General features: G+C 36.6%; 2 protein-coding genes across 5 annotated transcripts; both read right to left on the reverse strand.

Moving 5' to 3' along the window:
- Positions 1-37: 37 nt before the first annotated feature.
- LOC110793612 (O-fucosyltransferase 15) lies at positions 38-5,296 on the reverse strand. Of its 2 annotated transcripts, none has more exons than XM_021998506.2 (10): positions 4,805-5,296; positions 3,930-4,019; positions 3,712-3,811; positions 3,554-3,615; positions 3,351-3,439; positions 2,613-2,733; positions 2,369-2,512; positions 1,920-2,254; positions 1,160-1,400; positions 38-611 (listed from the first exon to the last, which is right to left on the reverse strand). In XM_021998506.2, exons 1-10 carry the CDS (start codon positions 5,078-5,080, stop codon positions 303-305), a joined length of 1,767 nt encoding a protein of 588 aa, XP_021854198.2. In that variant the 5' UTR covers positions 5,081-5,296; the 3' UTR covers positions 38-302. The 2 variants fall into 2 exon arrangements, with proteins under 2 accessions (XP_021854198.2, XP_056687123.1); XM_056831145.1 differs by having other exon boundaries at positions 3,930-4,015; positions 4,805-4,943.
- Positions 5,297-6,807: 1,511 nt separating this feature from the next.
- On the reverse strand, positions 6,808-13,161 carry LOC110793613 (protein STRUBBELIG-RECEPTOR FAMILY 8). Of its 3 annotated transcripts, none has more exons than XM_021998507.2 (16): positions 12,732-13,161; positions 11,733-11,865; positions 11,554-11,625; positions 11,408-11,473; positions 11,224-11,295; positions 11,041-11,112; positions 10,864-10,935; positions 10,704-10,769; positions 10,555-10,620; positions 10,159-10,466; positions 9,791-10,047; positions 9,215-9,486; positions 8,981-9,116; positions 8,065-8,204; positions 7,809-7,965; positions 6,808-7,198 (listed from the first exon to the last, which is right to left on the reverse strand). In XM_021998507.2, the coding sequence occupies exons 1-16, from the start codon at positions 12,811-12,813 to the stop codon at positions 7,046-7,048; spliced, it is 2,124 nt and encodes a 707-aa protein (XP_021854199.1). In that variant the 5' UTR covers positions 12,814-13,161; the 3' UTR covers positions 6,808-7,045. The 3 variants fall into 3 exon arrangements, with proteins under 3 accessions (XP_021854199.1, XP_021854200.1, XP_021854201.1); XM_021998508.2 differs by having other exon boundaries at positions 9,791-10,038; positions 12,732-13,073; XM_021998509.2 differs by lacking the exon at positions 12,732-13,161 and having other exon boundaries at positions 11,716-11,855.
- Positions 13,162-25,719: the final 12,558 nt, after the last annotated feature.

A 25,719-nucleotide genomic window follows, 5' to 3' on the forward strand; every position in this document is an offset into this window, starting at 1 on the left:
GATAAGCAAGAACACAAGGAGAACGGACATGCATTGATACGCAACAAACAGAAATAACATCTTCAGCATTGAATAAAAAATCTGTATTAGTGTATCGTACAGGAATGGTACAACACTACAACTCAACACAATCAGAACTCGCTGCTTGCCAAAGTGGAACTCACTTTGTACTGTGTAATTTCCCTCTGATGGGTAGAAAAAATCAGTGTACCTTGTAATCTATGCAAGAACAATGGTGGATATATATAACTTGAAAAATATTAATGTACAACAAATATTCTCTGGCTGGTAACTACAGAAAACTACTCCAACAAGCACATACACTCTTTGCAACGCGGATGCCTATATATACTCCTTGCTGTTGGCCGTCGGTGGACTTGTTTAGTTTGTCGCACTGCTTTCCTCACTCTCTGTTCAAAAACTTTCCATTCTATAGTGGAATTTTTCAAGAATATGTCTGCAAGTCGCCGTTTGTTTGGCCGTATTGTTGCCATCTGTCCTCCCCCATAATACATCCGAAAACCAGAAGCTAGAGCTGACAGCTGGCTCCCAGAGTCTGTCATGGCGAAGGCTGAGGATGCTGTGCAACCTATAAAGTCCAGTGCTGCCAACTAAGAGAGAGGAAAAAGGGAAAACAATAAGGCCATCATATTTTAGCAAGTCAATGAACAAAACTAACTATACTTCGTATAACACAATTGCAAACCAAACAATTATGAACTATTTCAATCGAGACTAGATGAGTAGATGGCCAAAAACTGATACATGAGTGAGACCAATCAAACCCATTGACTAATCAAAAATTCAAAATAACAGGCCAAAATTAAGTAAAAGTATATATCAAATTATCATTAACTGTTATTTGTGAATAGGACAAATAACATGGCATTTTCGTAAATAAATCGGCAGGAAACCTAAAAAAAGGTGGAAATAAAAAAAGAAACGAAAAAGGTGAATTAAGTGAATAAATATGAGCTTAAATGAATAAAAATTGAAGTTAAATATACATCTTGAAAGTCTATTTATTTACGATTTTGCCATGTGATTTGTACTATTCATCGATAACAATTATTGATTTGGAATCACCCTAAAATTAATGTACTTACAAAGATGCGTGAAGTTTAAGAAAAGAGAAAAGATTTTGTCCATGTGCGAGTACCTGAGATGAAAAATTCTTGAATGGTTCAAGTTCGGATGGTGAAAGCAAATTTTCTTTTGTAACCAAATGTGGATACAGGCTGGTTAAGGAAGCCAGCCTTGATGGTCCTCCGTAAATTTGAGCACCCGCAAGAAATATATGCGTCTTACGGTTGAAACCCAGAGCGGCAAGCATAAGTACTGCTTCTTCAGGTGTTAAAGGGCAAAGACCTTCTGTCCTAAGTTCATCAGGAGTAGGTAACCTGCAGTACAATTTTAAACAATATTATTAAACATCACTCAGCACACTATAACAGTTACAAAAACCACCACCTCTATTCTGACTCTAGATTCTGTCTAGGGATATTGAAAAACATACTAAGAAGAGTCATGTGATCCTATCGCTCGACCCTATGTTACATAAGGCCCAACTTATAGGTGAATTGTTTGTGACCTAAGATGAACCAAGAGATCAAGGGAAAAAACACAAACGAGACTTGTTTGGTTCATACTTCCTCCGTTTTTCTTAATTGATACATCCACCTTGTGCACGCATAATTAGGAAACTCAAACAGTAAACAAAAGTGATGACCAAGGACGAGATTATGCATATGGGAGGAGAGAGAATGAGAAAATCACACGGGTAAAAAATTTGTCAATTCACAGCCCAAAACATATCAAATATTAATAGTGAACTTCCATAAAAGGGAAATAAATCAACAAAAAAGAACAGCGGAAGTACTAGTTCATTTGCAACTTTTAACAAAGACAACATCACATACTTGTCATTCTTCTCAAGACGTGTCAATGCAGGGAAATGAATCTGGCGATATGCTTCCAACTCCTTCCTCTCTTCTTCACCCCCACCAAAATTACAAAGTGAATGAGCCACCATGTCGATTTCAAATCTCAGGTGCAAAGCAAGGTACTTTGGGCCTTTCACAGAATGACCTCTTTTTCCTTTCACCATTTTCTTTGCATGTGGACCCAGAAGATAATTATCCAACGGTCCAGCATATGATGAGTTTTGCCTTATTCTTTGTAGAATCAACGCACCACCTTCTTGAATCTTAGGGACAAATTGCAGTGCATAAAAATTACATCTGCATCGGAGTCTCTGAATGTAGTCTTCAATCAGGAAAGCTAATAGTTGAAGCAAACAAACATAATGAAAAGAATAGGCAGACGACCATAGATGCTCTAAACGAAACATATTCTATATCCTTTTTACCTGAAGCTGAGATGGAACTGGATCGAATGCCAAGCGGTTTCCAAATCCAAGAAAATGGAGGACTCTGTTTTTTAACAAGAGAGGAAGGATATTTTTGCGGTAATAGCTTGGCTTCGCCTCCTTCATGATGTCTTCATCAGTCACCTAGAACAAAGCATTCTAGTTTAGAGCAGATGCAAACAATAAGCTGATACTTTTATTTTCTACAAATAGTTCTTGATAAGTTTGAGTGGGGAAAACTGACCACACTATCAATTGCATCCAGATCAAGAGACTGCAGTTCTTTAGGCAGTTCCTTCACTATCCGGATATCAGGTTTTAAGTAGTTGATAAAATGCTCCTCCTGATAGATATCGCCGAATTGACTAAGAATTATGGAATATGATAGTAGTCACTCTTCCATTCAAAGCACTAAAATGCTTGAAAACAGGCATTTAGTCACTACATTATTACCAAATGATCATAAGTGAATAACATTCTTTTAGATTCAAGGCAGTCTACCCTTATGAAATAATTAGGAAATAAAGATCCAAGAGAGGAGTTCAACTACATGCACTACACTACTACACTTTGACAAAGACCATCAGCTGAAGGCAGGAACAGTCTACGAACATGAGAATACGAGCACTTAAAGAAAATCAAATAGTGCTATAAGATAAACAGGCAAACAGTAGATTTTCATGGATATAATGCAGCAAAAGTTAAATATCTTGCACATTCCATAACTATAGAAGCCATCAGACCACAGATAACATCACTGTATTCTCAAAATAACCAATCCCACAAGTCGATCATCATAAATAACACATTAGATAAGAGAACCACATCCACAACCAATATCAACCAAATAATATTTGAACATGACAATAAAGAGGAAATTACCTCTATAAAAAAAACAGCGTAAACTTAGGGAGAGAACCACACACAAGTAGTAATAAGTGGTTGATAGAAAGAGAAATGTGTCAAGGATTCATAATGATACCTCACATCTCTCCAAACACTGCTGAACATAAATTTGGGAAGTACGAGAGTTGCATTAAGTAATCGTGCAACAGCAACAGCATTGCACACCTGTCCCCATAAAAGAAAAAGTAACGTACTACTCAGAACTCTTGCTATAATCATGAATATCCCAATTATAGCAGCTTAATTAAGCTCCATGAAAACAAGAGAGAGATTTCTTACCGCAACTCTCTGTTGATTCAACCCACCATTAGCAGTAACCATAATGTATCCATTGTTTCCCTCTGATGAATGGACACAACAGAAGCAGACTAAGTTAATCAAATTACACATTGGTTGAAAATCAATAGGGGGGTTGGTAGTTGAAAGGAAAGGATTACCACTAGGTTCCCAATCACGTTCCTCAGCGCAGGGCTTCCAGTTGGAAGCGCGATCATAAGGCTCTTCCCACAACCCTTTCGGTTCTGGCTTATTTTGTCCCTACAAATTGTGAAAGGTGTGAACTTTAACAGACTGAAAGACTGGCATAGAAGATATATGTACTTGCATAAATACCACGCTTAACCGAGTGGTTAATGCAAAAATCAAAGATTAATACCTCTGCCAAAGCATGCGCAGCCAATTTCAACAGCCTGCCAAATGGTGTCTTTTGAGGCTTATTTACTTTAATTATGTCTCCCAAATCTTCCTACATACAGTAGAAAATAGCAGCACGTATTAATAATGCCTTCAAAATTCCTAATGCAGATGTCAACTTGGCAATAACAACATTGAACAAAGAATTGATATTGTAATACTGTAATCATCCATCATTTGCAGCATGTTAACAAAAGTCAGTGTGAAATCTCAGAAGAGCATATAATGATATAAACAAAGACTTAAACTTAGCGAAATTCTCATCCACTAACAAAAGAAAGGTTGCTCCTTTGTTTCACAAAAGAGTGAATATCCTACCCCCTCAATTCCGAAAAGCCCTTCAAATCTACTACGAAATATTACACTTCAAATACCATAAACTTTCACACAGCATGAGTTTTTAAACAATGTGCCGAAAATCCATCAACACCCAATAAACTCCTCCACTAATTTCCCTTAATTGGTACCTTCAAATCCAAGAAAGTTGTCTCCTTTTTCATAGCAATTGTGCAACAAAAGCATACAATATAAGGTTTATTCCAATTGCAAATAAGTTCAAAGATTTGAAGGCTAAACCTAAAAGCATAAATGAAGAAAATTTAACACTGTCCCTCCATTTTCCCTCCAATTTTTCGTCACCAAACAGATCAAAAGATATCAAAAATTTAACACTTTTGGTACCGCACCTGATAATTCAGAGCCTACTAGACTTTGAACTAATCCAGATTCAAGCAGGTTAGGGCCTTCTTAATGAACAATTCAACAACATACCATCCAACAAAAAAGGAAAATAAATATACATCATCAAAATTCCAGATTAAGAATTAGATTTTATACCTTAATAACCACAGAAGACTTGGAATTTTCTGCAGAAGAACTAATTTCTGGACCAGACCCAGAATGATTAAGGCGGGAAAGCATCCACCAATTAACAAGGAAGAACAAACCCAACAATCCAATCAAAAAACCCAATCCTTTAAAACGTTTCCAAGGTGAAACCCTAGTTGCCCGTTTCCGTGAACCGCGTTTTCTGTTTTGGTAAGTTGGGGTATCCAAAGATTGATCTGAATCAGAGAAATTTTTCGAAACGCCATTAATGGAGCTCAAATTCATGGTTCTAAGCTCAATTTTCTGGAATTTTTTTGAAGATAAAAATAAATAATATAAAAAGAAAGAAAAGAGAAGCTCTAAATAAATTAATGGTGAAATTAAGAAAATAAATTAACGGAAAGTGAATAGTTTAGAAAAAGGTTGAAGAAGGAGGTGGAGTTTGATGGAGAAAGTTGGGAGATTATTGGAGGGAGGAAAATCACTCGCGTTTTTTTTAGTAAGAATAAAATTATGAATTTAAGACTATATTTGACTAATTTTACATTATTTATTTATTTACTTTTAATCTGTATTTTAACGTCATTTTTTCAATTCAAAGTGTGTAATAAGGTGGAAATTATTTAAATTTTGCATGGATTGGTTTATATGCTATTTGATGCGTGCAAATATAAGAAATAGATTTGTGTCATTGCATTTAAACATGAAATAACATGTAAAAAATATAATGTAAATGCGATGTGTGAATATAAGAAACATATAAGTTAGATATAGCTTAATGCATATAAACAGATTGATTAAAATGGTAAGGATTTATTTAAGGAACTAGATTATGGTATTTTAGTAATTCAAAGAGGACACCAAAAGTGGATTTACTAAAATAACTTCACCTCTTCACTTATATAATAGAGATGTACAAAATTAAAATAGGAATTCATTTAAACTTTTGCATGAATAATGATAGAATTCTCATATCAATGAATCTCGAAATCATACAAAAAAATAGAAAGCATAAGAAAGGAACGTAAAAAGAAAAGTAGAAAGTATTTCATATAAAGAAATGATGGGAGTAATTATTGTCAATTATTGGATGATTGATTGGTTAAGACTCCGTTTTATTGAATTATTTTGACTGAACTTATTTTGTCTGAAATGAACTACTTGTGTGGGAAAATGTCTGAAAAAACTTATTTTTGGTGAACTTGTATTATCTGAACTTAGCTGAACTTATTTGTCTGAAATAAGTCAAAATAAGTCGAACAGAGCCTAAATAGTTATTGATTGCAAGTGCAACTGTTATTTCCTAATTAGTTTTCATGTTGGCCTCATGCCCTAATTGCATCAACTACCTGTTAGTCATGTTTGTTTATGGGTAGGCTCTTATGTTCCCCAGAATCTCTCCAAAAAGGGTAGGAAATTAAAGAGGGTGAATTCATAAAGAACCCTTAATTATGTTTAGACTTCTGTAATCTCATGTTACATGCATGTTTGCTTACAAAGGTGTCCTGTGAGTGTGTAACTGTGTACCATGTGACCAGCCTGTACTGATACATGTTTCACACTCACATATTGCTTCTTTCCCAACCCTTTTTATCAGCAACATAAGTGACCCGACCCGAAAATACTGGGTCTTAAGAATAGTTTACTGTTTTTTGAAAAACGGACCCAAATTAACCCGAACTCTATTTTTTTTTTTTTACAACCCGACCGACCCATTTGACATGTCTACTCTTCATTATACCGCATCTCCTGTGTTCAAGAGGTGGAAGAAAACGACGACGGATGATCCATGACTGGAAACTGGACAATTGATATCAGATTATCTTCGGTATGTGTGCAAGTCAGGATATCAGATTATCAGCAACATATAATATAAGTATCAGAAATGCAGCACACATTTGCAGCTGAAAGTGGAACAATCTGTACAGATCCTTAGAAACAGGTGATCTGTTTCCCAGAACATGAGACATCAATCTTTCTAAATGTACATTCAGTTTATATATTGGATTGGATGGAAAAAAAATTAATTACATTGCCATTGAAATAAATAAATATATTTACCCAAGACAAGTTCTGTTACATTCTTAGAGACTAATTACAGATTTTTATAGACTCTGATTAAATGATAAAAACTCTCACACGCTTCGTGTCTTCCCTCAACCGGCACAGGCAGAACCAGTATGCCCATCTCGGTTAGGACCGGACCTCAAAACAAAATTTGGTAGCCGATTAATTTCAGTTTATCGGACTTTAAAATGACATGTCGATTGACTCGTGATCTGGTGTCCTGAACCCGAAACCCGTTTCATCACTGGATCGTCTTTTTGCAACACCTGCCCTTTGCACCAATCGGACCAATGCTTGCACTACTTCTGACATTGGTGGTCGAAACTCTGGCTCGGGCTATTAACAGAAACCAAGGATTTTAAAGTAAGATTTACTATAAGTGATTTCATTCTAGGGGAATACAAAGTAGGTAATATGGAGATGACAAGACGTAATTAGGACTACGGTATAAACAATGTTATTAGATCTACAGAAAAATCAAATTTTATATTCCACGGACTAGACCTGGTTACTGGATAGGGTAGCACAATGGGTATAGGGTTTGGGTCATGTTAATAGGGTTCTTGTAACCACAATAATTTTGAAACCTAAAATAGTTATGATATACGAAGTAAAAAATTATATGGATAGCTTTGTATTCACTTGTATTCGCATACAACTCTATTTTTTTTCATTTTTCCTTGTTCGTTTATTGACCCGCCCGCTATTGACCAGCTAAAATTGACCCTTTCATTACCTGACCCGCTATGGACCCGCACAGACCCTGACCTGACCCGCCCAATAACCAGGTCTACTACTGACCACTGCTTAAGTAGCTATTCTCTGAATGAACATACCCCATTGATGGTTTGAGACATTACAGCTTTCTTTGCAGTTCAACGCTTAGTCTAACTAAAACTGATATAACACCATTTACGCATCAGCAAAGATAGTTAAAGTAAGTTACCTGAACACAGAGAGCAATGATGTCAGCAAACCGAGACAAGGACTTTGCGGGATACATGCCATTAAGAGCGGGATCAACCATTTTGGCTAGAGAATCTATATCATGTAGTTGAGGTGTTGCCCATCTTACAAGCGACTGTTCGGACCGAGGTCTTGAACTGAAAAAAAGAACAGGATATTTTAAGAAAATAGAGCAAACTAGCTATTACATAAATGAAGCAGAAAAATTTAAGGCGGAGGAAGAAGATTGCACGCACCTATCCAAGGGCTTGCGCCCGGTCAAAAGTTCCAACATCACCACCCCGAAACTATATACATCACTTTTTGTGGTGTATATTCCCGATAAAGCAAACTCTGGAGCGCTGTAACCAAATGAACCTACCATCTGAGTCGATACCTGTATTAAGGATGATGTATCAGAAATTATACCAAGTTTCCTTTGATACTTCAACAGATTTACTTGAAATCTCGAAACATTCACCATTAAAACATGTCAAAGCTAACAATTTTACATAGGGTATCAATATTTGACAGAGGATTTCATATCCATCTTCTAACATCAGAAGTTTAAGAAATTCATACAATATGATTGCTAAAAAAATTGATCCTAAAAGTAAAACGAACTTAAGTGGGTGTCAGTTTTGCTCAAGCATGATACTCAAAAATCAACATCTACTTTTAAGTTTTTAGACAGATGATGATTTCACCATGAGAAAACTATGCGCTATCATGCCAAATATGATTAGATATTTCACTCCATGGATATTTAGGCTCCGTTTGGTTTGGTGTAAAACGTTTTCAGTGCAAAATGATTCTTCATGTAAAACATTTTCCAAGGGAAAACACAATTCGAAACTAGTTTTCCTTTGTTTGGTTCCTTATAAGAAAATGGGAGAAGATGGTGAAGATTGAGGGGAAGAAGGGAGAGGGAGGTAACGAGGAAAGGTGGAAAAGTGGTTTCCCTCCCTTTCAAATGGAAAATGTTTTTCCAGCTTTGACGGAGTTATGGAAAATTGTTTTTCATCCCTTGCCAAACCAAACAACGTAAAATCATTGAAAAGGGGAAAATTGTTTTCCATGAAAACGTTTTACACCCTACCAAACAGAGCTTTAAGAATTCAAAAGGCCCAAAAGGAAAGGCTGCACATATCCTAGCTGCAACAGATTCATTACCTGTCTCTCTGTGTTTGGATTTAAAGCAGCCAATCCGCAATCTGACAAGTGAGGGTTGAACTCTTCGTCAAGTAAAATATTCGCTGACTTAAAATTTCTATGTACAACAGATGGCAAACAGACTTCATGCAAGTACCTGAAGTTAGAAAAGGACATTAAATTAGGACAAAATAAATTTTAAAAAATAGGGATGAAGGTGATTTCAAACTTTGTAGTGAAATATAGCATGCATACTCTAGAGCTCTGGCGGTTCCAAGTGAAACACGAACACGTGCATTCCACGTTAATCTTTTGCTTCCATCGTCAGAGAAGTGTAGCATATCATGCAGACTCCCGCTTCCAATATATTCATACACCAAAAGACGCTGCCCATGTTCTGTGCAATATCCTACAAGTGACACAATGTTTGGGTGTCTAAGGCGCGACATATTTGACACAGCTTCAAGAAAATTGTCTTCCTCTTGCAAGGATAATGCTGAATTATCAATCTTCTTGATAGCCAACACCTGAATTGTTTAAACATATAATTAAGTAGAAGAAAAATGGTACATGAAATGATATGGAAATGAGATTAATGAATATACGGCAAAACAGGTCTTAAAAAGCACCACCATGTTCACAGGTAGAAGTTGATGCAAAATATTAAAATAATTGTAGCCAAACCAACAGGCTTAAAAATGCTTGACTAGCTAACTTGATTCCTTATCATTTACTATCAATGACTGCTTCAGAAACAGAAACATTATTCATATGTATTAGAACTCAAGGTACCGTATGTTTGAATTTATAAAACAAAATTCTAGAACATACCTTGCTATTAGAAAACTCTGCTCTGTAAACTCGGCCGAGTGAACCTTCACCTACGATATTTTCTTGACTAAAGCTGTTAGTTGCAGTTTGAAGAGCAGCAACTGTGTACGAAGTAGCAGTAATAGGGGACTTCACTCGTCTCACGGACCCATTTTTCCCATGCATTTTCTCAACCAGCAAACTTTCAGCTGGTGGGGGCTTTAGATCAGCTACTGCAGCCGTGCTTGTTACTCTTTGTTCTTGCATCTCTGAATTAACTGCAAATTATCAAACGTACAATTCTAAAAATCATATCCAAACTCAATAGCAAATGCTGAATAAAACTGACTAATGAAGGTAAAAAGACATAATGTGAGAAAGATCTCTACCTTTTTCGCTGCCATTAGAGACACCTCGAACAGACATACGACCACCATCATTCTTTGTTCTCCGTTTTCTCTTGCAGAAGAGAAGAGCAAGCAAGATGCCGAACAAAAGCAAGAAGACAACACCAAATGCTACCCCAATAATAGTTCCAATATGCGAAGATTTTTTCTTTCCATGGGAAGCCTGGCTATTAGGACTCTCGGGCGATTGAGATGTACCTCCTGAACTTTTGTGCCTTCGTTTAGCAGGTGGTGGTGTTCCAGGAGGTGGTGGAGGAGCCGGACCATTATCAAATGAATTACCATCGTAACTGCACAGACACAACCAAGCTTAAGAATGATAATTGATAACCCACAGAAAAGCATCTACAAAGACAAAATGAGAACTATAACACTTACATGAAATTGGGTAATGACTTGAGCTCCTGTGGTACCCAGCCTGTGAAGTGGTTGTTTGCAACATTTCTGTTCAACATGAATAAATAAAAAATTAACTGTAGAAAAACACCGATAATTCTGAAAATAAAGCGTAATGAGGGAAAACTTACAGATTATCTAAAGGCAAAGGAACAAGAATATCAAGAGAACCAGTTAACTGATTGTTTTGAACCTCGCTGCAAAATAACAGGCCGGTACTATGAGATGTCTGAACAACAGATGAGTCTATAATAGGAATGGCGAGAAGAATTGGTGTTAGCAATTACTCACAGTGTTGAAAGATTGGACAAAGCGCTAAAAGAAGCCGGAATATCTCCAGAGAAATTGTTGTTTGAGAGATCTCTGCACAACAATGCAAAGCAACAACAGGTTATTTTTTCTGAACTGCAAAATATTGTTTCTATGCTACTAAATAGGACAAGAAGTGTGTGACTTTAGTTGTCTTACATGGTCGCGAGGGCTGTATGATTAGAAAATACATCTGCGATTGGCTGTGAGACCGAATTACTACTAACATTCCTGCAATGGAAGTGTGAAAAAAAGCAGATAAGCTGACTTGTACGAGAGAACCATAATACTATGACCTAACAGATTATGAAAAAAGCAAGAGAACTAGAGAAAGTCACTTACAAATAAGAAAGTGAAAGCATGTTCACAATGGAGTATGGAAGGCTTCCACTCAGATTATTGTGTGCTAGATTTCTGCACCGACAAAAGAGTAGGCATTTTACAACTATAGACAATTCAACTAATCCTTCGTTCAACCAGAGCAAAGTGTCATATATATATATACACTTACAAAACTAAAACTTACAGGGACGTTAGATTTGGTGGTAGTGAAAATGGGATGTCATCGTGAATATTGTTATTACTCAGATCCCTGTGAACAAGATTAAGCAATCAAAAAAAACATTCAGCATTTTAGAACAAGGGGCAAAGAATCATTCAAAGCTTTCTTACAATGTCTTCAACGAGGCGAGGTTTGCAAGCAAATATCCCATTGTACCGCTAACTCCTAACCCGGAAATGTCCCTGCCAAAGCAAACAACAATGTGCAAATAAGCTACATGTGTAGATAAGAAAAATACACAAAACAATGCATTACAACTCAAAAAGGCACACCATGAGTAGAGCCATACAAGGAAACGACTGCCGAACCATCACACTTAACCCCCTTCCAAGACTCTCCACACGGGTCACCGCCACTCATTTTCCAGCCCGTCAGCTGAGAAGGATTATTCAATGCACCATACAAAACTTGAAGTGCTTGTGCTGTAAAACACAGAAACATGTAGCAATTAAAAATAAATCAAAATAACAACCCAAAAAATCAATGGAATTAAAAAAAGGGTGCCTTTAATTCCTGAAAAGGTAAAATCATTAGGGGAAGAAAGGAATTCAATTTCCTTTTTCCCATTCAACAAGCTTCATGATGACGACAACAACAATAGCGCGATATAGGGAGGTCCAGATGTACGCAACCAAACCCTAATCAGTCACCACCATTTCACCACCCAGTATATGGCCAAGGGTGCCCAATTGTACACAATCATACCCCTAAAAACTCAAAACTAATCAAGAAACTATAATCACACAAAAACATACAAAATTCAACAAATTTTTTGAAACATAACAGCAAAAGATTTAACCACAGTAAAAACTAAATTGAACAACAACATGCAACATCTTTTCCTGAAAAAGGTCCCCATCAATTCAGCAAATCAGCAATGAACTTCCAAAATGAGTTTTAGTACTCCACTACCAAAAAAGGTCCCCCACCCCCCTTAAATTCTCCTCTTTTTAACCTTATCTAAGGTTAATTTTTTTGGCCACATTAGTAACAAATTCCAGTATCTCAGAAGTAACAACAACACAAACATGAAACCTACATACAATTTGGTCCCACACTCTGGAAAATGAAGGTAATCCCAGGAAGAAGGGCTCATTTTTCTTTCTTTTTTCCAGTTGATTTGAACTTTTCCCAGATTTTATTCAACTCCATAAACAAATTAAAATTTCTAAAAAGACTAAAACTTTAACATACCCAGATGCAAAAAAACTGCATATAAACCAAAAATTTCAAGAAACTACTCAAATTACAGCAGGAAATTAGCTTTAAAAGATGGGATTTTTTTTACCGTCATTGGCATCAGTGTTAGCTTGGACCAAAACCAATGAAACAGCAAGCAAGAAGACAAGATAAAGAGATGTCACCGCCATTAAAGAAGACAAATTGAGCTTCACAAAATCAGGGGAAGAATAAAATTTTGAGTGATAGTTACATCACATTTACAGAAAAGGGAGAAGATGATGTTGAAAGAAGAAGAAGAAAGGGGAGAGAGAGCAAGGGAAGGCGGGTGAGTTTGATCGCCATTAAAGGAGGAGAGAGAAAGAGGGGAGAGAGATTCGAAGCTTTGTTTGTTTGTTTGGGGGGAGAGTAAATGAGGAAGAAAGGGAGGGAGTAAAAGGAATTGTAGAGTGTGAGTGACAGAGTGAGTGATTAGTTGGAGAAAAAATATTAATTATTACTACTATCAAAAAATAATTATTAATTTATTCTATTCTTTTATTAATGTTTGCTCCATTTGACGTTTTAAGTTTACTGTGTAGCTTACTGAATATCACATTTTATACGCGTAAAAATTATGAAAAAGTTTATATTCTAAAAATATATTCCATACATTAAACCGAAACTTACAAAACTCACATCGCCATATTATTTCTTGTAGATTAGTGAGAATTAATTGTCAAAATCTTTCAAAGTTTAATCTAAATAATACAATACTCCGTAGTGCAAACATTAAGAGAAGGATTTTACAAATTCTTCTAAGAGATCGTCTGAGTCTGACTTAGTTCACGTTACCTGACCTCTTTCTTACTAGTTATGGAGTACTCCGTACTCCGTAGTCTCATATTAGTTTTACACTTCTCATTTTCATCCGTCTCAGATTAGCTCTACACTTTTCATCTTTATCCGTCTCAGATTTATTTTGAAACTTATATTTTGAGAAAGATTCAACAATTATTCTAATACATCACTCTTTCCACTACCATAAAGTAAGGGTCTCGCTTTCTTTCACATTGCATCAAAATAAACCCTTTACTATATGCCTTTCAAGAAAATAATACGGAGAACCAACATAAGTTGGTGGAGTTGGTGGGAAACTCACCTTGTGACTTGGAGGTCACAAGTTCGAGCCCCATCAACTGTGTAATGCTTGGGAGTGGCTCAAGCAATGACCTGCGGAGTTGGGCTGGTTAACCTGTGCTAGGTGCTGGTTCAGTTAGGGCCCCTTCTTCTTACCTATTAAAAAAAAAAATAATAATAATAATACGGAGTACCCTACTATAGCTATCGATGTCCCGTCTACTATTCTAATAAAATAATACTTCGTACAACGTATTTGATAATCAAATAACAAATTATATCATAAAACTATGTGGTGTTATAAGTGTCAAAACTTATATGAAAAGGAAGGAGTATGGTTTCACAATTAATTAAATGTAAGGATCTCAGTGGAGAGTGTTTTTCGCTCCGCATCTGCCCCAATTATGTAGGGGGTTTAGCAGTGATGGCCCAGGTGTGGATTTTGTCTAGAACCTGCCTCATCCCCATCCGCTATGTCCCATCCCCACTCGCCCCGCTACATGCTCGTCAACTTAACTGGGGCATCATTTTCTACGTGAAATAAATAATTTTAAAAAAGTTTAACAAAAACATTAAGTGAATTTAAGTGAGACGTTTAGATTTTTTTTTGTTTGGCAAACACTTTTTCCATTATATATATACATACATTACTTTTAGTCATAGACTATTTTTTGTAAAGTTATTTTTCATTATATACTTTGGTAAACGTTTGCTAAATAAGAAAAATTAGGCTGGTATTGATGCGGGTATGGGACAGGGGTGAGACGACGATGAATAACCATGCAGGTGGTAGGTCGGGGATGGATTTTAGTTTGTACATGTTGGGATGAGGATGGAGATGAAATTTGTACCCATCATAGGTGATGGGGCGGGAATGGAGATGAAAATTTTAAATGGTGTCATCATAGGATGGGGATGAAGGGACCTACATCTGCATTCGTCTCGTTTCATTGAGATCCCTAATTAAATGTAAGACCGTCTAACGGTTAGACCACTTTTTTTGAATAACAAAATAGTTAAGGTATAAAGACATATAGTTAAATTTAACTAAACTAGTGTAAAACATAACTATAAGTAATAAAATCATAACTAATTGAATAACAAAATAGTTAAGGTATAAAGACATATAGTTAAATTTATGAGTCGAATAGTTATTATTTTCCAACAACCTTATTAATAACTAAAACTCATAAAATCTTAACTAATTTATCTCATTGCTTAACTAATCAGTTTAATTGTTTAACTAATTAGTTCAGTGCTTAACTAATAGGTTCGGTTGCATAACTAATTGGTTTCGTTGCTTAACTAATTGAATTTCAAAGTTAACTAATTGATTTCAGCGGTTTAATAATCAGTTAAAGTGCATGCATAAAAGTGGTCTAACCGTTAGACCGTCTTTCCTAAAAGTTTGTAAATTAAATGTTATCATCCCAGATTATTTAAATATTTTATTAAAATTGGGATTTTTTAGGACTTTTGAGGATTTTAATGACTGAATTTTGTCGGCATGAGAAAATGCTAGGTGGTGGCATCAAAATCAGGAGGAATTAGTGGGAAATTGGGAAATGGGGTTGTTATTATGTAGGGTAGTTTTTCAGAGTGGAATTTGGTCAATTATTTTACTCCTTTTTCTTACATGAAAAAAATGATTAATCATCTTTGTCAAATTTTTAACTACACATAATTTCTAGTACAACATCCCTGTAACGAATTTAACGTTGTATGATTAGACATCTTTCATGAAATTTTTTATAATTAATTAAACAGCTGGAGTTGTAAATAGTAAAAGGAAAAAACTACTCAATATGTTAATTTTCAAAAGTGGATTTGTCTATAAAAGACTACTCTATAATACAGTTGCAAATGATGTAAGAAAACACATTATAGATAATCAATAACTTCTTTACTATTGATAAAGGGTAAAAGGGATCAAATTCAATGGTAAAATAAAATGAAAATGGCGATTGGCAAACTGGCTGATCATCCCTAGAAGTTGAAAATAACAACGATATAATGTGTTGCCTAGGCGAGTATTAATATTATTTTGTGTTAAATGTCTATGGAGGATTATTATGAATGTTGACACTCTTGAATATTTCTGATTAGTTTCAGTGTAACTTTTTATACAATCTACTTATACTTATATGTAAAATGTAGAATGTCAATAATAATAAAATACTTTGTATATAGGTCAAACATACTCCATCTTTTGAATTTACAAAATATTGTTCTAGTTTTTATGTGGTTTATTCAAATTCAATGGTAAAACTAAAGATCAATTGAGCACTTCATGGAAAATTCAAAACATGCATAATCACAAATTCACAGGAATATATCAACCTACTTCTCCAACACTCCACCAGGAAATCAAGCACATCAATAACGCTGCAAATTGGATAACAAATGTAGATCATCTTGTAAATTCATCTGTATACATCAATACTTGTAATTGGCCGTAACTACTCTTGATACTTCAAAATGATAAATTAGGTGTACCCCTTAAGAGGAGGGTCTTCTAATTATATATTTTTACCATACAAAACACCGAAATAATTTTCTAGTTTTTTACATAATGGTTTTCATCATACGATTTAACTAGATTACACTATAATTTAACTTAAGTATTTTTTTTGATAATTAATTTAACTTAAGTTGAAAACTAAATTTTTACAAATATCCTCTTTCTTTATTTAGGCAAATACGAGTGTTGCCATATACGGAGTAGGTGTATATATAGGCCAATGTTCCTTGTTTTGTTTAGTCAAAAAAGGCCAAGGAGAAGATTGTTATCTACAAAAATATTGTGTGGGCATGGAGCCATGACTAATTTGTCGGTGAAAACTTTGTAGGCTCATCAACATCAACCCACTCTATATTGCTATGTGTCAATAATTTTTCATGTGAAGATGTTGTCACAACTTTGTGACGTAGCTTTTTGAGGAATTTAATAACCCAACGCCTCTTAAATATTTTGAAGTACACTACCTCCGTTTATAAAGATGTTTACAGTTATTATTATTATGCTTACAGTTCACAAAGGTGGTAAAAAAATAAATTTTCGATTTTTATAAGTGGTTAAAAATATTTTGTCCTTTAACTTTTTATTTGCTTAATTAAAAAACATGTGTTTGTGCCATTGACCATCATAATACATGAGATGAAGTAATTAATTAACTACGTAGTATATATCAAACAACTCTCATAATGTAAAAACTCATGCAAAATAGTATTAGATCGAGTAGGAACCGCATGGAAAATGTATGCTTCATTAACATAGATATGATTTAACTAATTTTCACTTCTAATAATATCAAATGCATGATAATATTTGATAAGTAATAGAACTAGCTAGGTACATTACTTAAAACACGATTTTATATTTGTTCTTTAGAATACAAACTTTTGGCAATTTGTATAAAATGTTTCCATCTTGGATCAATTGTTCTAAGCTAACAATTCCCCGAATAACTATAAAAAGCCAGAGAGTAAAAAAAAAAAACAAATATGCATAGAAATAATTTACAAGAATATACTAGCACTTAAAGATAAAAGACACCCAAAAAATGTTGTAATTTTAAAGGTTCTTCCAAAAATTTTGATGGACCACTTTAAAATGCTACGTATTATTATTCTTCCAAGAACAACCATCTTTGGAAATAAAAAAAACAAGAGAAATTTATGACTTTATTGATTTTATTTGCAATATACAAATTTGCCTTGTTGGAATAATAAGTGTTCCGGTGTTGTAAAGATGGAAACAATGGGCTTCGAATGAAGGCCCTTTTGTATGTGTTGAAGATCTTGCTTGTTTGAATGAGTGGAATCCGAATTCACCTGCACAAGAGCAAAGTCACTAGCCTCGGGGGTGTTTCCGAGGAAAGCCCCTCCGATGCCTAAGTAAGAATGATGCTCGGATTCTAGAGAGAAGTTCTCTAGAAGAGTAGTCTTAAGGCGGTAAATTGGACGTACCTTGAGGTGTGAGCCTTGGCGGCCTATTTATAGTGTTTGCATAATAAATGCCCATAGGTCATTTATTGTTATTGGGCCTTGGGCCTTAATGGATGGCTGAATAGCCATTGGTAGGTTTGATGTTGTTGTTTAGAGCCATTGGGCTTTGGACTTAGTGAAGGAAATAATGCCCTTGGTCCAAGTATGCATTCTATGTTAAGTCTAATAAATGCGGTTCAGTATTAATTAACAAGTTAATAATTCAGTGAGATCAAGTGAGCTGAATGCCTAGCTAGAGGCCGCTTCAGTTCAAGTGGAATTAATGATATTAATCCACAGCTTACTCTTGACTGAACCCGTAGGGTCACACAAATAGTACGTAAACGGATCAAGTATTTAATGGCATTAAATACTCCATCTATGAATATTCGGAACCGACGGATCTTGGTTTCAGTGGGAGCTAAGATCGTCACAGGCAAGAAATGAATACTCCGGAAACGATGATATTGCCGGAAACGGAAATATGGATCGTATCGGAAATATGAATATTATCCAAGTCGTAGATGTTGCCGGAAACGGAAACATGGTACGTATCGGAAAATATTATCGGAAATGGAAATATTACCAGAATCGGAAATATTGCCGGAAACGGAAATATTGTCAGAATCGGAAATATTATCGGAATCGGAAAATAATTCCGGAAACGGAAATATTAAATATTTGTTCGAAACGGAAATTGATTCCGGAATCGGAAATATTAAATATTGTTCGTATCGGAAATGAATTCCGGAACCGGGAATTTAATCGGAAGCGTATCGTACGAATTAGCATCGGACGAGGCCTGCCGGACGAAGGCCCAGCACGAAGCCGGGCCATCGCCCAGCAAGCACGCGCGCCACAAGCCCAGCCAAGGCAGCGCCCAGGCCTACCGCAAGGCAGGCCCAGCGCGCGCCAAGGCCACGGATGCGTGGGCCGCGCTGCGTGGGCTGCTGCTCGCACGCGCATGGGCAGCCCTTGTGGATGCCGTGTGTGTGTGAGTTTGTGCTCATGCGTGATTCCTAAATCTACAAGAGTTAGTGTATGATTAAATTCCTATTCCTAAATTGGATAAATTAATTAAATAGAATTCATGTAGGATTCTAATTTCAATTAATTCGTATCCTACTAGGATTACGATTCCTTTTCCGTAACTCTATAAATAAAGGCCTAGGGGTCATTATTTATACAGAAGTTTTAAGTATTCAAAACTAAGATTTTTAAGCAGAAAAATCAGCCAATATTCTTGCCTACCTAACCGAAAATATTAGAACCTTAAGGGCGATTCTAGTTGGTCAATCTTAAGGCGGATCCGGACGTGCTGTGGACTATCTACGGAGGGACGACACTTGGAGTCCTAAAGACTTGTTCTTGTTCGGTTCGGGCGCAGCTAGGGAAGGCACGCAACAAAGAGTATGCATCTAAACTATGCTAAATGATTATGTGTAAATAATATGTTTCCTGGCTTTATGGTTTTTCCGCATGATTTATGAACTGTCATATGAATCATAACCTAACAGTGGTATCACGAGCCCCTTATTATTTTCATAATCTAAATTGCATGAACATGGTTAAATATTACAAATTTGCAAGAATTAAAAGGGGTGATTAATTTTCGTAATTGTTAATTAATTGCAAATTGCGTTTATTTAATTATACGTACGCAGTTTTTCGGCAATTTCTTCGTTACTCATCCGAATTGAGTGATTTTTGTGTCAATTCCGCATGTAAAAGGCATTCTAAAATTTTGACAAAAATAGTATTTTTCTGCCGAACCCAGAATTCTCAAATTCGAAGCCTAACTATGACTTTTCGAAGGTTTTAGTTTTTCGAATGCAAAATTTCGTAAATTTAAGATGTTAAATTAAATATTTGCGATTCTTGTTGATAAATCTTGAATTTTTGATTGACCTACTGCATATGTTTAACAAGTTTGAATGCCTAGTCTTGTTAATTATGCAATCTAATTTGTAATTATGATTAATTTGTTGAAAATTAGAATAATTTAGAATTAATTTGATTTTCATAATTAATTGTAATTTAATTAGAAACCTATGATTAAAAACCACCATAAAAATTGTAAATTTACGATAAATTTTAAATTTTTATGACCTAGACTTGAATCCATAACAATCGGAAATCAATTGGATAATAAATTTTCGATTTTTTCGCCCTAAAATTATGAAATTAATATTATTTATTAATTTGTCATTAATTTTAAATATAAATTTTAAATTTTTATGCGATTCGTTCATAAAACTTGCACGCACGAAGCAATGGACGCTTCGTGTTACCCTTAAGGGGTGTTGTATAATGCGGGCATGCGACGACGAGCAAGGGAGCTCGTCGCCCGTGCGGCACGAATGCAATGAGCACGGGCGTAGTGCACGAGCACAAGGCAGCAGCCCTGCCTTGTGTCGTGTGCCACGAGCAATGAACGAATGGGCATGGGCGAAGGGCGAGCCAAAACAGTCGCGTGTGGGCAGCAAGCGAGCTGCACCACAACGCGCGCTGCCTCGCACAAGAGCGCGCAGCCTCGCGCGCAGCGAGCGCAAGCTCGCGTGCCACGAGCGCTGCGCCCAGCATTACTCGCGCGCACAGCGCGCGATGTCGCCCGCCCAGCGAGCGATGTCGCGCCCCAGCGAGCGATGGCTCGCGCGCACAGCGAGCGATGTCGCGCGCCCAGCGAGCGATGTCGCGCGCCCAGCGAGCGATGGCTCGCGCGCCCAGCGAGCGATGTCGCGCGCCCAGCGAGCGATGTCGCGCGCGCGCACTGCGAGCGATAGCTCGCGTGCGATGAGCGCTGGCGCGCGCAGCGAGCACCAATGCGTGCGGAGGCTTGCGATAGGGAAGCAGCAGCTATGCGACGAGCGCATGGGCTGCGCGCACATGGCCAGCAATGGCTGTGTGCGTACGGTCCATGGGCGTGCAACGCGTAGGGTGTTTGCGTTACGATTAGATCGTTTTGAATGTTTAATTTGAAATTTTCAGTTCACGTAATTTTAATTAATTTTAAAATTAATAATTTGAATTATTTTCTTGGATTTTAATTTTGAATATTATAATTATAATAAATGTTATTTATTCTAATTATTTTACTAAAATTAAAATCATGAATTAATTTAAATACGACTGAAATTAAATTAAATTTTTGGATTCAATTATAAATTGATATGAGCTTTAAATTTTAATTAAATTTGTATGTTTCCGGTTAGACTAGAAATACATTTTTATGTTTAAAATTGGTAAAGCATATGAATTTATTGGTTTAAGTGGGAGCGTTTTTTTTTTAGTCATAAACTCTTGATTAGGTCTACAAATCCTTAAGGTTAAAACAACTTGATTAGAATTAATAAGGACTGAATAATTGGTAGATTATTGGTGCCCTTGATTAATTGCTGCAAATGTTTACGTGATGCATAATGTGTTTTACTAACCAGCTATGTGGGCCATTCATGATAATGAATGGGTGAATGGTATATATTGTATATGTACTGTTTTGCAGGTTATGAAGTGACTAGTATGGCCCAAATAGGATAGAAAATATGGTCTGCGTACCATTAATTTGAATGTAATTGGTCTAAAGTACCAAAGTTATTTTTCAATTCAAATATGGTCTGCGAACCATCAAATAAGTTGTAATTAGTTATAGCTTATCCTATTTGGAGAAAATGGTGCCTCCCACGGAGATTTTCAAGACGGACTTTGAAGTCAAAGCTTCAAGATGAAGTCGGGCCATACTAGATCACAAATATCTTATGCATGTTTTAAGTTATTTATTGTTTTAAATATGTCTTAAAATGCATGAGATCAAAAGCTTGATTATGTTGCATGATTAAGGATTTTAGTTCACTTAAAATCTAACCAACATAGTAAGAGCCTTAAGTTCCAAACTTAAAAATTGAGTTAAAAGGTGCCATGCCAAAATATACACTTGCTTGGATATCCTTTACATCAATCTAGTAATAGTTTTCGCTCAGCGAGGTGTTACTTATTGGTCCTAAAGGGGCAAGGTACACAAATAATTGTGAGTACATGTTAGTTTTGGTGAAACTCAACGATATAAGTAAGGAGTCCTTTTATGTCGTGGCAAATTCGATAGGTTTACCTAATAAGTTCTTAGACGTACCTATCAACCAAGAATAGTTTCTAGACTATTAGCAAAAGGCTTTTGCTTACCTAAGATGTTCTAGGATTAAGTCGACAAACTGTGCTTAGTTCTTCAATGATTTTAGGATCTTGGAATCATTTTATTCACACCTGCCGGAACACATAATTTGAATAAAATGCTTAATAAACACTGAATTATGCATGTATGCTAGAATTTAAGTTTATTAAGAGAAACTGTGAATGGTTATTTATTTGTTTATTCTTTTCAATTGTAGTTTTAATATGGCAAACAACAATCAAAACATCATCATGGGTTCTGAGCTTATGGTCAAGCTGAACCTGACAAATTTTCTTGAATGGGAAGCTAAGCTAGTTGAAATAGTCAAACTCAATGGGCTTGAGTATGTACTGTCACATCCCATGCCAAGCTACTATGCTAGAGACATGACCCCTGAGAGATTTTACGCCTGGGATGCGGATCTCAAAAAGGTTATGAGTCTCATGCTGAACAATATCCCTGATGATTGGGCTAGAAGGTTTGTAGCCTATGAACCTTTTACGCTCATCAAAAATCTGAGGGATATCTGTCGTGGAAGTACGGAGGACAGGGACCTGAACGTCCATGAGTTGATTGAATCAATGTCTGGTCTAAAGGTTAGTTCTCCCAACAGGTGTTATAGGATGGAGGTCCAAGAAACACATGTTCAGCTCCTTCGCACTAAACAAAGGGTAGGCGTCCCACTGAGGTTCCATGTGGATCTTATGTGTTCATATTTTGATCGCCTAAGTCTACTAGGAACACCAATAAGCGAAAGGATGGCAGTCTCTGTCTTGCTCAATTCACTACACAGTGGGTTTGGTCGCTTCAAGCAACTATACCTAAGTGAACCAAGAGAAGAAACAGTTGCAGAATTTATTCACCTTGTCAGAAAGGCTGAAATAGTACTGGACTGTGAAGCCAAAGATTTACTCAAGGCTAGAAAGAGACCATTCAAGAAAGGTGGAAAGTCCAAGGGCAATGCTAAATCAAAGCAGGACAAGTCCACATCAAGCTGTCTTTATTGTGATGGAATAGGCCATTACAAAAGAGAATGTCCAAAGCTAAAGGAAGATCAGAAGAACGGAACAGTCGTTCCATCTTCAGGTATTTTCGTTATAGACTGTATACTTGCTAATTCAACTTCTTGGGTATTAGATACAGGTTGTGGCTCACACTTATGTTCCAATCCACAGGGACTAAGAAGAAGTAGAAAGTTAAGCAAGGGTGAAGTCGACCTACGAGTGGGAAATGGAGCACGGATTGCTGCATTAGCTGTAGGAACTTACTATTTGTCGTTGCCCTCCGGGCTAGTTTTGGAACTGGAAGAATGTTTCCATGTTCCAAGTCTTACTAAAAACATCATTTCAGTTTCTTGCTTAGATGCTAAGGGATTTTCCTTTATAATAAAAGACAATAGTTGTTCGTTTTATTTTAAAGAGATGTTTTATGGATCTGCTAGATTAGTCAATGGACTTTATTTATTAGATCACGACAAACAAGTATATAACATAAATACCAAAAAGGCCAAAAAGGATGATTCAGATCTCACCTATCTGTGGCATTGTCGATTAGGCCATATAAACTTGAAACGCTTAGAAAGACTTCAAAGGGAAGGAATTCTAGAACCATTTGACTTAGAGGATTATGGTAAATGCGAATCATGTTTACTTGGCAAAATGACAAAGCAACCTTTCTCTAAAGTTGGAGAAAGAGCAAATGAACTATTGGGTTTAATCCATACAGATGTATGTGGACCAATGAGTACAAATGCTAGAGGTGGTTTCAGCTACTTTATCACTTTCACTGATGACTTCAGTAGGTATGGTTATGTCTACCTAATGAAGCATAAGTCTGAATCCTTTGACAAATTCAAGGAATTTCAGAGTGAAGTAGAGAATCAATTAGGCAAGAAGATTAAGGCACTGCGGTCTGATAGAGGCGGTGAATATCTGAGCTATAAATTTGATGACCATCTGAAAGAATGTGGAATTCTATCAGAATTGACTCCTCCTGGAACACCACAATGGAACGGTGTGTCAGAACGGAGGAACAGAACCTTGCTAGACATGGTCAGGTCAATGATGGGTCAGGCCAAACTTCCATTAGAATTTTGGGGACATGCACTAAATACAGCTGCACTCACTATAAATAGAGCTCCGTCTAAAGCTGTCGAAAAGACTCCATACGAATTATGGTTTGGAAAGCCTCCAAATGTGTCTTTTCTTAAGATTTGGGGATGTGAAGTATACGTCAAACGATTAATTTCAGACAAACTTCATCCAAAATCTGACAAATGTATCCTTGTGGGCTATTCAAAGGAAACAAAGGGGTATTACTTCTACAATACATCTGAGAACAAAGTGTTTGTTGCTCGAGATGGTGTCTTTTTGGAGAAGGATCACATTTCCAAAATGACAAGTGGGAGAAAAGTAGACCTCGAAGAAATTCGAGTCGAACAACAAACTCTAGAGAATGCTCAAGATGACATTCAAGATGAAACTCAGAGATCTTTAGAAGAATCTGGTGAGAATCATGGTCAATCTAGAAATGTTACCCCGCGTAGATCGCAAAGATATAGATCTCAACCAGAAAGGTACTTGGGTATTTTGACGAACGAGAGCTATGACGTTCTATTACTTGAAAGTGATGAACCTGCGACTTACAAGCAAGCTATGACGAGCCCTAGCTCCAAGCAATGGCAAGAAGCCATGCAATCTGAATTAGACTCCATGTCTGAAAACCAAGTATGGGATTTGGTCGATTTGCCAGATGGCTACCAAGCCATTGGAAGCAAATGGGTTTTCAAACTGAAAAAGGACAAGGATGGGAAACTTGAAGTTTTCAAAGCTAGATTGGTTGCAAAAGGTTACAGGCAAGTCCACGGTGTGGATTACGATGAAACCTTTTCACCAGTTGCAATGCTAAAGTCTATTCGAATAATGTTAGCAATCGCTGCATATTACGATTACGAAATATGGCAGATGGATGTCAAAACTGCTTTCTTAAACGGCGTTTTAACAGAAACTGTGTTTATGACACAGCCTGAAGGTTTTGAGGATCCAAAGAATGCTAAAAAGGTATGCAAGCTAAAGAAGTCAATCTACGGATTGAAGCAGGCATCCAGGAGCTGGAATATACGTTTTGATGAAGCAGTCAGTGACTTTGGTTTCATCAAGAACGCGGACGAATCTTGTGTATACAAGAAGGTCAGTGGGAGCAAAATTGCTTTCCTAGTATTATATGTCGACGACATATTGCTTATCGGAAATGACATTCCTATGTTGAACTCTGTCAAGATTTGGCTTGGGAAATGTTTTTCGATGAAGGATCTAGGAGAAGCACAGTACATATTGGGCATCAAGATTTACAGAGATAGATCTAAAAAGATGATTGGACTTAGTCAAAGCACTTATATCAATAAGGTGCTTGATAGGTTCAAGATGGCGGACTCCAAGCGAGGCTACCTACCCATGTCTCATGGAATGACTCTAAGCAAGACTCAGTGCCCAAAAACACTTGATGAGCGTAGACGAATGAATGGGATTCCATATGCATCATTGATTGGTTCAATAGTGTATGCTATGATATGTACACGCCCGGATGTTGCGTACGCACTCAGTGCTACGAGCAGATACCAGTCAGACCCAGGAGAGGCGCATTGGACTGCTGCCAAGAACATTCTGAAGTACCTGAAAAGGCACAAAGATGACTTCCTGGTCTATGGTGGAGATGATGAATTAATTGTTAAAGGCTATACGGACGCAAGTTTCCAAACCGACAAAGATGATTTCAGATCACAGTCTGGGTTTGTCTTCTGCCTCAACGGAGGAGCAGTAAGCTGGAA

The sequence above is a fragment of the Spinacia oleracea genome, chromosome 6 (genome assembly GCF_020520425.1).
Source record: "Spinacia oleracea cultivar Varoflay chromosome 6, BTI_SOV_V1, whole genome shotgun sequence".
NCBI classification, from domain to species: Eukaryota; Viridiplantae; Streptophyta; class Magnoliopsida; order Caryophyllales; family Amaranthaceae; genus Spinacia; species Spinacia oleracea.

Coding starts and splice junctions, on each gene's coding strand:
- LOC110793613 (XM_021998507.2), bottom strand. CDS start 12,813: ATGGCGGTGACATCTCTTTATCTTGTCTTCTTGCTTGCTGTTTCATTG. Junction 10,048..10,158: donor CTCTAATGGCAGCGAAAAAG/GTAGAGATCTTT, acceptor GATAATTTGCAG/TTAATTCAGAGATGCAAGAA. Junction 9,117..9,214: donor GGAACCGCCAGAGCTCTAGA/GTATGCATGCTA, acceptor TTCTAACTTCAG/GTACTTGCATGAAGTCTGTT.
- LOC110793612 (XM_021998506.2), bottom strand. CDS start 5,080: ATGAATTTGAGCTCCATTAATGGCGTTTCGAAAAATTTCTCTGATTCA. Junction 3,812..3,929: donor CTGCGCATGCTTTGGCAGAG/GTATTAATCTTT, acceptor CACAATTTGTAG/GGACAAAATAAGCCAGAACC. Junction 3,616..3,711: donor ACGTGATTGGGAACCTAGTG/GTAATCCTTTCC, acceptor TCCATTCATCAG/AGGGAAACAATGGATACATT.